Raw genomic sequence first — 12,350 nt, forward strand, 5'->3', positions numbered from 1 at the left:
GACAAGAGCAAAGATCACTTGAATGATGGTTTAAAAATAGACTGTAAACAGGCAAGGCATCACTTGGAAGAACAGTGAAGGTGCTGTTTCCATAATCCATGTTAGGAATGAGATCTAATGCATTATAAAAATCAAATCGAGTGATGCATTGGTTTGTTAGGGCTGCTATAATAAAATACCACAGACCTGGTGGCTTAAACAAAAGAAATTTATTTTCTCACAGTTCTGGAGACCCAAGATCAAGATGTTAGCAGGTTTGGTTCCTCCTGAGGCATCTCTCCTTGACTTACAGTTGGTTCTCTTCTCACTGTGTCCTCCTGTGGTCTTCCCCCTGTGCATGTGCATCCCTGGTGTCTCTTTTTGTGTCCAAATTTCCCCTTCTTAAAAGGACACCAGTCAGATTGGATTAGGGCCCACCCTAACAGCCTCATTTTCACATGATAACCTAAAGAACCTATTTCACATTCTAAGGTACTGGGATTAGGATTTCAACATGAATTTTGGAGAGGATACAGTTCAGTCCATAACAAATGATAATGAGAAGTTATGTGCTCTTTTGAATTATCTTTTCTACTTTCCCCCCAATTTTGACTCAGTTGGAAAACTTTTGTAGTTTTTTGTGAGCATGTGTGTTTTGCTTATAGTCCTGAGCCATACACTTCTTTTTTTTTAGATGATGTTTAGAGCAGTAACAAAAACTACAGTTAACATGAGGAATCTAAGAGAGGAGACTAGGCCTAACAACATGGTAAAAGTTAGTTTTATGTGTGTTTCAGGCAGTTGTAGTGATTGGACATTGTGGGGGTTTTTTTCTTTTTTGTCCTTGTGTTTTCTTTTGTAAGTTTGTCTTTTGGACCTTGTTGCCTTTTATCTAGTGTATGTAAAGAAAAATATCACCATTGGAATGTTATTGAGCAAAGGATTGTTCTGAGCACGGTAAAGACTTTCAAATAAAGTGAATTAAATTTTGTATGAACAGGTGTGGCAAAACATGTTGGTGATGCCCTTAAAGAACATGCTTCCAGATCATCTCGAAAGATTTGCACTATCGGAATAGCTCCATGGGGAGTGATTGAAAACAAAAATGATCTTGTTGGGAGAGATGTAAGAGTGCTTTTTAAAATTTCTTACATTTAAACTTATGTATAAACAAAACTAGAGCAAGAATAATGCGAAGTCAACCTAAAATATTCATGATCATACCACGACCCTTTCGAAAATGCATTCATAGATACAAAAAGTAGTGTTAATACATTTTGTTTCTGCCTTTTTTTGTATAACTATTTCACACCGTTTCCATGTCATGCCAGTCTTTGTAATTAAATTTTTAATGACGACATTCTATTAAGAATTAATTGTATTGTCTGTAAGAGTAGTAATCAAATACCGGTGTTTTATTCAAGTAGGTTAAAGACGTGAATTGGTTATAGATATCTTTCAAGAGATTATTAAAAAGGAATTACTGAATTATAATGATCACTTTCAAGTGCAATTAAATTTCTAACATCAATTTTAAAGATTCTACTTATGACTGGAAAAATAACAATATGACACTTGATTGCTTTTATTCAGTGTCCTTTATATATTTCACTTTATTCACTAATAATAGTTTCTTCACATTCTTCGTTTATTTGCTTGTTTGCTGCTGTTTCCTTTGCATGGGATGATGAAATATGGTATATTCTGCAGTGAGAGCCGAAATACAATACTGTGGTTCAACCCATTATTGAATAATCTTCAGTTGCTTAAAAGCTCATGCTTTTTGATATATTCTTTTACATTTTCTATTTGTTGCTATGCATAAATAGAATCTTACCTCCTACTTGCCTTTACAGATTATTTCAAAATTTTTTTTTACTTTATATTAAATTGACTCCTGCCCACTAACTCTCATGTTTGCTATTGTTTAGGTGGTTGCTCCTTACCAAACCTTATTGAACCCTCTGAGCAAATTGAATGTTCTGAATAATCTACATTCCCATTTCATATTGGTGGACGATGGCACTGTTGGAAAGTATGGGGCAGAAGTCAGACTGAGAAGAGAACTTGAAAAAACTATTAATCAGCAAAGAATTCATGCTAGTAAGGGAATTTATAAATTTGTTGTTGTTGAAATTATCCTGGGCTGTATTAATTGCAAGCAGCATTCTAAAAAAAGGTAGACTGTTCTTTAAGTGTTCATTTCCTTATGTAGCAGGATAACATACAAAACAACCATGAATGACCTTACACAAAGTAAGATCTAGGAAAGGAAGTCTGAGATTAAATAGAGTACTCAAATAACAAAACCAAAGCCACAGAGGTCCATTGCAAGCTTTGTTGCTATTGTAATCCCACTGCAGCTCAAGGAATTCAGAAATATTCTTAATGTATGATATATTCCAATACCCGACTTTGAAATTCAAGATTGAAGAGGAAAAAACATAGTTTATTGTGAAGTAAGAATCACCTTGCTTAAAGTTGATAACACGAGTAGGTATCACTCTGGTAGATAATGTCTTAAAAGTTAGTATTTTTGACACTGGTCTTCCTTTCTGACCATGGTCAAACTTTCTGGCTCAACATCTGTATTTTTATTTCAAAAAAAAGGAAATTTTATAATTTTAGGACACCAAGCAGGTGAGCTCTATGACAAAGTGAAATAGAAATACAAACTCATAGAACAGTATTTTCAGATTATGATGGAGTCATAGCATCTCCTAAAAATTAAGAATGTCTTAGAATCCTTCATACCCCACTAGGGAATGCCTATATTTTGGATTCTTTCACTGCAATACAAGTTATTGTAAAACAAAAATTGGTATTCACTAAATGTTTTGCTACTCTTAATAGAAGTCTTGGATTTTATTGATCTGTCTGTGTAATCCTGATTCCATTGTTAATTTCTCTATTAATGTCTCAATGCATTTGGAATAAAAAATAGACATTTTAAAAGTGATTAAAAACAAATACATATGAGAAGTTCAACTCAAAGTATTAAAAAACTGAAAACCAAATTGGTGTTTTAATTTCTTGTCAAGTTAAACTAGTGAAATATACAAAATAATTATTGCTTTTCAGTGAATATATAAATTATAGTGTGCCTCATATGTTGGATTTTCTAATTTTGTTATTTAGAACAGACTTAAAGTCAGTGTAAAAGTAATTTATTCAGTATTTATTTATATCAGACTATATATCATGTTGAGTACATAAAATTAAGTCAACACAGTCTTATAAGAAATTATATTTTGGCATTTTATTTTTGATTGAGTGAAAACTAAGATTAAATTACTGAATTTTGCCTAATATCATAATTAATCTTTTACCTTTTTTAAGGAATTGGTCAAGGTGTTCCTGTGGTGGCACTTATATTTGAGGGTGGGCCAAACGTTATCCTCACAGTTTTAGAATACCTTCAGGAAAGTCCTCCTGTTCCAGTCGTCGTATGTGAAGGAACAGGCAGGGCTGCAGATCTACTAGCATATATTCATAAACAAACAGAAGAAGGAGGGTAAGTGTATGATTACAACATATTTTTAATAATTTTATGTAAAGAGGCTGTGGTTTTTAGAATATTAGATTCTTTCAGTGTTTTATCAATATGAAAATACCTTCTTAAGTCTTGAGGAAATAGCCTGTCTGATACATTATTGGAATGAATTAAAATATGAGTCTTTATAGTGGACAATTTTCAAAGACCTGTTAAATATACAGAGGCACGTATCTTTTGACCCAACAGTTCCATTTCTGATAATTGTTCCTACAAATATACTTGCCTACATGTGAAATAACATATATAACGTTACTCAATACAGTGTGGTTTGTAACAGTAAAAGATTGGAACAAAATAGAACATTTATATCAAGGGGACTAGATAAATAACTTATGGTACATCTGCACAGTGGAGTAGTTTGTAGTTACATAAGGTATCTGTATACTAGATTTGGAAAGATTACCAAAATTTGTATGTAAAAAAAGGAAAATGTACAGTAACGTATATTATGGCACCTTTTATGTAGGAAAAAAGACAAGGAGATAATTGTATGTATTGAAAGAGATCCTCAAACATTATACAAAGTAATAGTGTTTCCTGAAAGCAGTTGAGATGGAATGGCTGATGGAAGACAGTGGGAAAGACACTTTCACTATGAATTTTCACAGTATTGTATTTTATATTATATCATATTTTTGAGCCATGTTAATATATTCCATATTGAGAAAAAGAAATAAAAATGCAAATGTGCTGATATTTAACACATTTTGATAAAATACTGCTTTTTACACCATAATATCTTAAAATTATCTTTATACAATATCTTACATGATAAGATATTGTATAACTGATAACATTAACACATGCCTTATTAAAAAAATTAGAAATAATTCAAAGAGAAAAATCACTCCATTCCATTTTCCACCCTTATGACTTACAGTGGGAGTCTGATGAAGGAGAAAATTTCACTCAGGGCCAAGTACTTAATATTAATACAGTATCTTTAAATGTCTTGCCTGGATCCACTAGGACTTGATATTAGATTCTGCAAATAATGGAATTTGAAATCAGTGGATTGAGTTATGTTTCCTCTTACTTCAGGAATCTTCATGATGCAGCAGAGCCTGATATTATTTCAACCATCAAAAAAACATTTAACTTTGGCCAGAGTGAAGCAGTTCATTTATTTCAAACACTGATGGAATGTATGAAAAGAAAGGAGCTCGTAAGTAGATTTCACAGAATAAGCCTTTTTTTAAAATATAAATTTATTTATTTATTTTGGCTGCATTGGGTCTCTGTTGCTGTGCGCGGGCTTTCTCTAGCTGCAGCGAGCGGGGGCTACGCTTTGTTGTGGTGAGTGGGCTTCTCATTGCGGTGGCTTCTCTTGTTGCGGAGCACAGGCTCTAGGCACATGGGCTTCAGTAGCTGTGGCACGTGGGCTCAGTAGTTGTGGCACACGGGCCCTAGAGCACAGGCTCAGTAGTTGTGGTGCACAGGCTTAGTTGCTCTGCAGCATGTGGGATCTTCCCGGACCAGAGCTTGAACCCGTGTCCCCCTGCATTGGTAGGTGGATTCTTAACCACTGAGCCACCAGGGAAGCCCAGAATAAGCCTTTTTATTTCATTCAAAGTACATTCTAAATTGCTTTTTAATTAATTAATTAATTTTTGGCTGCTCCCCATAGCTTATGGTATCTTAGTTCCCTGACCAGGGATTGAACCCAGGCCCTCTGCAGTGAAAGCATGGAGTCCTAACCACTGGACCTCCAGAGAATTCCCAATTGGAGAAATACTTTTTTTAAAAACTTTGGATTTAAAATTTTAAAATCTTTTTTAACCATGTAAAGATGTAATTTATAATTTTGTTCAAGCTAAGAGATAGCATAGAAGGATTATAGTTTTTTTAAATCAATTAATTTATTTCTTTATTTTGGCTGTGTTGGGTCTTTGTTGCGTGCGGGCTCTCTCTAGTTGCTGTGAGCGGGGGCTACTCTTCGTTGCTGTGTGTGGGCTTCTCATTGTGGTGGCTTCTCTTGTTGTGGAGCAGGGGCTCTAGGCGTGTGGGCTTCAGTAGTTGCGGCACGCGGGCTCAGTAGTTGTGGCTCATGGGCTCTAGAGCACAGGCTCAATAGTTGTGGCGCACAGACTTAGTTGCTCCGCGGCATGTGGGATCCTCCCGGACCAGGAATTGAACCCGTGTGTGCCCTGCATTGGCAGGCGGATTCTCAACCACTGCACCACCAGGGAAGCCCCTAGAATATAGTTTTTATATGGTGTGGAGACATGTATTGCACTTCTATTTTTGGAAAAGTTTCATAACTAAGCCTCAGTAGATTATGTCCAGGATCAAGGAAGAACTCTAAAGAGTTATTATTGGCTTCTCTAAAATATATTTGGAGGAAAAAACCCTATTTTCCTCTGAGTGAGTGCTCAAATTAAAGATCAGTGCTGCTTCACTATTGATACTATGGGTAAAATAGATAACTAATGAGAACCTGCTGTATAGTATAGCACAGGGAGCTCTACTCAGTGCTCTGTGGTGACCTAAATGAGAAGGAAATCCCAAAAGAGAGGGGATATATGTATATGTATAGCTGATTCACTTTGCTGTACAGTATAAGCTAACACAATATTGTAAAGCAATTACACTCCAATAAAAAAAAAATAGAGACCAGTGTTGCTTAATTTCAGTCATCTAGACATGGGCTTAAGTTTACAGAGACAAAAAATTTTAACAGTTCTCTAAGTAGGTGGATGATAACATGGTTTGATCTGCTGTTTTCTTTCATGCATTTCATTTTTGTTTACTATGAAATGAAGTTAGTTGAAAAATTTGTATTGGGGTTATAACAATAGACTTTTATTTTATGAAAAGGTTATTAAATGAAAACCTCTCTTTAATGGTATTATGTTTCAAATAACTTTAAATAAATTTCAAGTAAAAGGATTCAACAAAACACTTCTCATTCAAGAACACATATATTTACTTGAACTGAGTAAGTGTCCACTCTGCAGAAGAAACAGCAGGATTTACTCAGATTAGTAATCTATATAGCCTTAGCTCATAAATTGCTTATTCTAGTAATGGACATAAAATATATAAAAAATTAATATAATATGAAACCAAACATTTTGAATATACTTGAATTTTATTTATTTTATAATTTTTTTAAATTTATAATTTATTTATTTTGGGCTGTGTTGGGTCTTCATTGCTGCGTGTGGGCTTTCTCTAGTTGCGGCGAGTGGGGGCTGCTCTTCGTTGCAGTGTGTGTGAGCTTCTCATTGCAGTGGCTTCTCTTGTTGTGGAACACAGGCTCTAGGCACACGGGCTTCAGTAGTTGTGGCATGTGGGCTCAGTAATTGTGGCTCACGGGCTCTAGAGCGCAGGCTCAGTAGTTGTGGCGCCCAGGCTTAGTTGCTCCGTGGCATGTGGGATCTTCCTGGACAAGGAATCAAACTCGTGTCCCCTGCATTGGCAGGTGGATTCTTAACCACTGTGCCACCTGGGAAGTCCCTACTTGAATTTTATTTGGTAAATGATACAAATTCTTTAATTTTCTGTGCTTTGATTGTAATGAAATTATTTCTGACCCAAAAAAACTATATCTGCCAAGTAGTTTGCAGTTACTTTGTGATTTATATGCCTATGTCTTAGGTTATAAAATATAAAGGCATAATATTATGAATTGATCTTTAAATAGATTACTGTTTTCCACATTGGATCAGATGAACATCAAGATATAGATGTAGCAATACTTACTGCACTGCTTAAAGGTAAGACTTAAAATTTATTTGTTAGGTCTCTCATTTATAGTGTTTTTATATAAGTTAGGATTTTTTAATTTGACTAAATGAGAATTGAATTTTTTAATAGTTTTTCTTTGAAAAAGACACAGTGTTCACTTTCTTTGACAAATATATTTTTGTTTTTAATCTTATAACTTTTAAAAAAGTTCATACCAGGATTTATGCCATTAGACCTATTTAATTATCCTGTTATGAATGTGTCAAACATGTCACATTTTTAATTGGCTGAAAAATAAGTGTTTAAAAGTAATAGAGTATTAGTTAATAGAAATTAAGGATGGCATTCTTAAATGTGCTATTTTCATTAGGAAGGAAAATTTGGAAAGAAAACTAATGGTATCTTCTAGGACTAAAGGGTTAATGCACATGCAGTTAAATTGTTTTCCTCTCATTATCTTTCCAAAGACATCTAAATGATAAGACAAACAATACTATAGTGAAAAATCTTTTCAAAAATTAGAAACTAAAATGTTGTTCTGAGTACCTGAAAGTCCAAGTATGCAGTGAGGTGGCAGAAGCAGAGCAAGAGGGCACTATCTTAGCATTCACAAGAATTTCCCAAATATTAGACTACAATGAATTGCCAATAGATCAAACATTTGAAAAATACTATAATAAAATATAACATATGTACAACATCTGAGAATAAGAGATCATAAGCAATAGGAAGCCCAGAAGCCATAAAGGGAAAGATCAATAAATGCAATTGCATAAAAATAAAAAATTAAAAGAGAGCACCTAATATTTGCTGTGTACTTTCTGTGTACTAGCTACTGTGCTTTAGTGGTTTATGTTGTTTACCCTTGTGACAACCCTAAGAGGAAGATTTCCTATTATTTTCCTCATTTTATAGATGAGAAAACTAAGAACAGGAATGTGGAAGGATCACAAAAAGGTGTAAATTAGTAATAAAAAGATGAATACCTCATGGAAGAATGAGTCAAAATTTAAGTAAAAGATTTTAGCAGAATACAAATGCTTGGGGGAAATGTGGTAATGATGGAAAGATGTTATAATTTAAAAAAAAACTAATTTAAAAAAAAAAAGCTTTTTATCCTCCTACTGGGTATTTGTATACTCCTGATGGATGGTATAACCTTTCTGGAATATATTTTGGCAGTGTATCAAAAGCTTTAAATTATATACCCGTCTACACAGCAATTTGGCTTCTACAGATTCATCCTGTTAAATATGTGCACAAAGATACACTCACCAGAAAATTCAAAATAACGTGAAATGTCCACTAGTTAGGATATTTGTTGAATAAATTTTAGTTCACCTTTAAAAGGTATTTATATATATATAAGGTGCATCTATATGTACTGTTATTGAAAACTAAATATGATACATAAAGCAGGCTGAGTATTTTGTATAGTATGACCTACTTTTGCATAAACAATTAAAAATATATGTATGAACTTATATATGCACAGAAAACACCTGTAAGGATATTTTTCATAATATTAACAGTCAATACTATTGCTGTGATAGAAACAGATCCTCTTTCTTTTCTATTCATTCTTGTGCATTCTGAATTGTTTGCGATGGATGAGGCTGTGTCTTTGCTATAGTTGGAAAATAAAAGTCCTCAACCCTGGGGTAACCTTATCTTTCTGAGGCAGGCTACCTCTGAATAGTGACTAACACCAGCTGTGTAAGTTAATTAAAGGGGGAGGAGGGGAATTCATGTGTTCATATTTTATGGAGATAAATTAATTGAACTTGTCGACTGTTTTCTTTATTCGATTAGGCACTAATGCATCTGCATTTGACCAGCTCATCCTTACATTGGCATGGGATAGAGTTGACATTGCCAAAAATCATGTATTTGTTTATGGACAGCAGTGGCTGGTATGTAAATAATCTATATAAACAGTGTAATTAAATTAAGCTAAGTTAATATCAAAGTATTTGCTGAAACTGTGACCTAACTTGACATTTACCTGTCAGTCAAAAGTGCAAACTTATTGTAGCCAAACATTTCTGCAACATTCAGATCCATTTAGGATTTAATAAGTTCTATTTGCCTCTTGATAAAAACTGTGATTTTTATAGGGTATAGATCTTTAAAAATCCTGTAACTGAAAAAAGTTTTAGAAATAGTGCTCTTTGCATCTGTGTTTGTCAGGAATGTTGGCCTGTAATTTTCTTTTCTTCTGGGGTCCTTGTCTGGTTTTGGTATCAGAGTAATGCTGGACTCATAAAATGAGTTTGGAAGAGTTTGAGAAGGATTGGTATTAGTTCTTTGAATGTTTGGTTAAATTCACCAGTGAAGCTGTCTGGTCCTTAACTAGTAATCAGACTGTTCAGAATTTCTATTTCATCATGATTTGGTCTTGATAGGTTGTATGTTTCTAGGAATTTATCTATTTCTTCTAGGCTGTCGGTTTGTTGGCATGTAATTGTTCATATTAACCTCTTAATGATCCTTTGTATTTCTGTGGTATCAGTTGTAACATCTGTTTCATTTTTGATTTTATTTATTTGAGTCCTCTCTTTTTTTTTCTTCCTGAGTCTAGCTAAGGGTTTGTCAACTTTATCTTTTCTAGTTTCATTCTAGTTGTCTTTTCAATCTGTTTCATTTATATCTGTTCTAATTTTCGTTACTTTCTTCCTTCTACTAACTTTGAGTATCGTTTGTTCTTTTTATAGTTTCTTGAGGTGTAAAGTTAGGTTATTTGAGACTTTTCTTGTTTTTTGAGGTAGGCATTTATCACTGTGAACTTCCCTGTTGGAACTGCTTTTGCTGCATCCCACAAATTTTGGTATGTTATATTTCCATTTTTGTTTCTCTCAAGGTACTTTTTATTTATTTATTTATTTATTTGGCTGCATTGGGTTTTTGTTGCTGTGCATGGGCTTTCTCTGGTTGCGGCGAGCGGGTCTACTCTTCGTTGCAGTGTGCGGGCTTCTCATTGCAGTGGCTTCTCTTGTTGCGGAGCACGGGCTCTAGGCACATGGGCTTCAGTAGTTGTGGCACGCAGGCTCAGTAGTTGTGGCACGCAAGCTCTAGAGTGCAGGTTCAGCAGTTGTGGCGCATGGGCTTAGTTGCTCTGTGGCATGTGGGATCTTCCTGGGCCAGGGCTCGAACACGTGTCCCCTGCATTGGCAGGTGGATTCTTAACCACTGCGCCACCAGGGAAGCCCTCTCAAGGTACTTCTTAATTTCTTTTTTGATTTCTTCTTTGACCCATTCATTGGTTGTTGAGTAGTATGTTGTTTGATCTTCATGTATTTATGAATTTTCCAGTTTTCTTTGTGTAATTTCTAGTTTCATACCATTGTGGTCAGAAAAGATGCTTGATATGATTTCAATCTTCTTAAATTTATTAAGACTTGTTTTGTGGTCTAACATGGTCTATCCTGTAAAATTTTCCATGTGCACTTGAGAAGAATGTGTATTCTCTTGCATTTGGATGGAACGTTCTATATATCTATTAAGTCCATTGGTCTATGTATCATTTAAGGCTGATGTTTTCTTACTGATTTTCTGTCTGGATGATCTATCCACTGATGTAAGTGGGTATTAAAGTCCCCTATTATTTTGTATTGCTGTCTGTTTCTCCCTTTAAGACTGTTAATATTTGTTTTATGTATTTATATGCTCCTATGATGGGTATATAAATATTTACATATATTGTATCTTCTTGTTGAATTGACTCCTTTATCATTATGTGCCATCCATCTTTGTTTCTTATTACAATCTTTTTTTTAAAGTCTATTTTGTCTGATATAAGTAAGCTTTCTTTTGGTTTCCATTTGCATGGAATATCCTTTTCCATTTCTTCACTTTCAGTCTATATGTGTGTCTTTACATCTAAAGTGAGTGTCTTGTAGGCAGCGTATAGATAGGTCTTGTGTTTTTATCCATTCAGCTACTCTGTGTCTTTGAATTGTTGAACTTAGTCCATTTACATTTAAAATAATTATTATAAGTATGTACTTACCAATATTTTGTTAATTGTTTTCTGGCTGTTTTTGTAGTTCCATTCTGTTCCTTTTTTCTCTCTCTCTTGCTCTCTTCTTTTGTGATTTGGTGACTTTAGTGATATGCTTATATTTTTTTCTCTTTTCTTGTGTATTTGTCTTTTGTGTATAGGTTTTTGCTTTGTGTTTACCATGAGGGTTACATATAATAACATATCTATAATGTCTATTTTATGTTGATAACCACTTGTTTGATCCCATTCTAAATTTCAACATTTTTATATTCCCCTTTCCTCTTTTCTGGTTTTCATGTCACAGTTTACATCTTTTTACCTCAAGTATCCCTTAACTAATTATTGTAATCATGGCTATTTTTACTACTTTTGTCTTTCAACCTTTATTCTAACTTCATAAGTGATTAATCTACTATTTTTACTATATATTTACCTTTTCAGTGAGATTTCTTTCATATGTTTTCTTGTTACTAATTACCACCCTTTCTTTTCAGCTTAAAAGAAGCTCCTTTAACATTTCTTAAAAGGCTGGTTTAGTGGTAATCAACCTCTTTAGCTTTTGCTAGTTTGGAAAAGTCTTTCTTTCAATTCAGAATAAGAATTTTTGCCAGGTAGAGTATTCTTGGTTGGAAGTTTTTTCTTTCTGTACTTTGAATATATCATGCCACTCCCTTCTGGCCTGCAAAGTTTCTGCTGAAAAATATGCTGATAGTCTTATGGAGGTTCCCTTGTATGTAACAAGTTGTTTTTCTCTTGCTGCTTTTCATATTCCTTCCTTGTCTTTAACTTTTGGCATTTCCATTATGTGTCTTGGTGTGGGTCTCTATAGGTTCACCTTATTTGAAACTCTCTGAGCTTCCTGTATCTGGATGTCTGTTTTCTTCCCCAGGTTAGGGAAGTTTCCGCCATTATTTCTTCAAATACAATTTCTGCCCCTTTGTCTCTCTCTTCTTCTGGGAACCCTAAAATGTATCAGTCCATTTGATGTTGTCCCATAAGTCCCTTAAGCTAACTTCACTTTTTTAAAAGTTCTTTTTGCTACTCTGGGTGAATTACACTACCTTGTCTCCAAGTTGACAGATCCTTTCTTCTGCTTCATCTAGTCTGCTCTTGAACCCTGTT

General features: G+C 34.2%; 1 protein-coding gene across 1 annotated transcript in view; it reads left to right on the forward strand.

Annotated features, from left to right (window-relative positions):
* The window catches only part of TRPM7 (transient receptor potential cation channel subfamily M member 7), a 124,248-nt gene that overhangs the window by 46,326 nt on the left and 65,572 nt on the right, over positions 1–12,350 (forward strand). The window contains exons 6-11 of the mRNA XM_081228070.1: positions 980–1,104; positions 1,911–2,082; positions 3,319–3,493; positions 4,577–4,700; positions 7,182–7,254; positions 9,038–9,138. Coding sequence (XP_081084196.1) covers positions 980–1,104; positions 1,911–2,082; positions 3,319–3,493; positions 4,577–4,700; positions 7,182–7,254; positions 9,038–9,138 — 770 coding nt within the window. The remainder of the gene's footprint in view (positions 1–979; positions 1,105–1,910; positions 2,083–3,318; positions 3,494–4,576; positions 4,701–7,181; positions 7,255–9,037; positions 9,139–12,350) is intronic.

The sequence above is a fragment of the Mesoplodon bidens genome (genome assembly GCF_964165515.1).
Source record: "Mesoplodon bidens genome assembly, chromosome: 3".
In the NCBI taxonomy this organism is placed as follows: Eukaryota; Metazoa; Chordata; class Mammalia; order Artiodactyla; family Ziphiidae; genus Mesoplodon; species Mesoplodon bidens.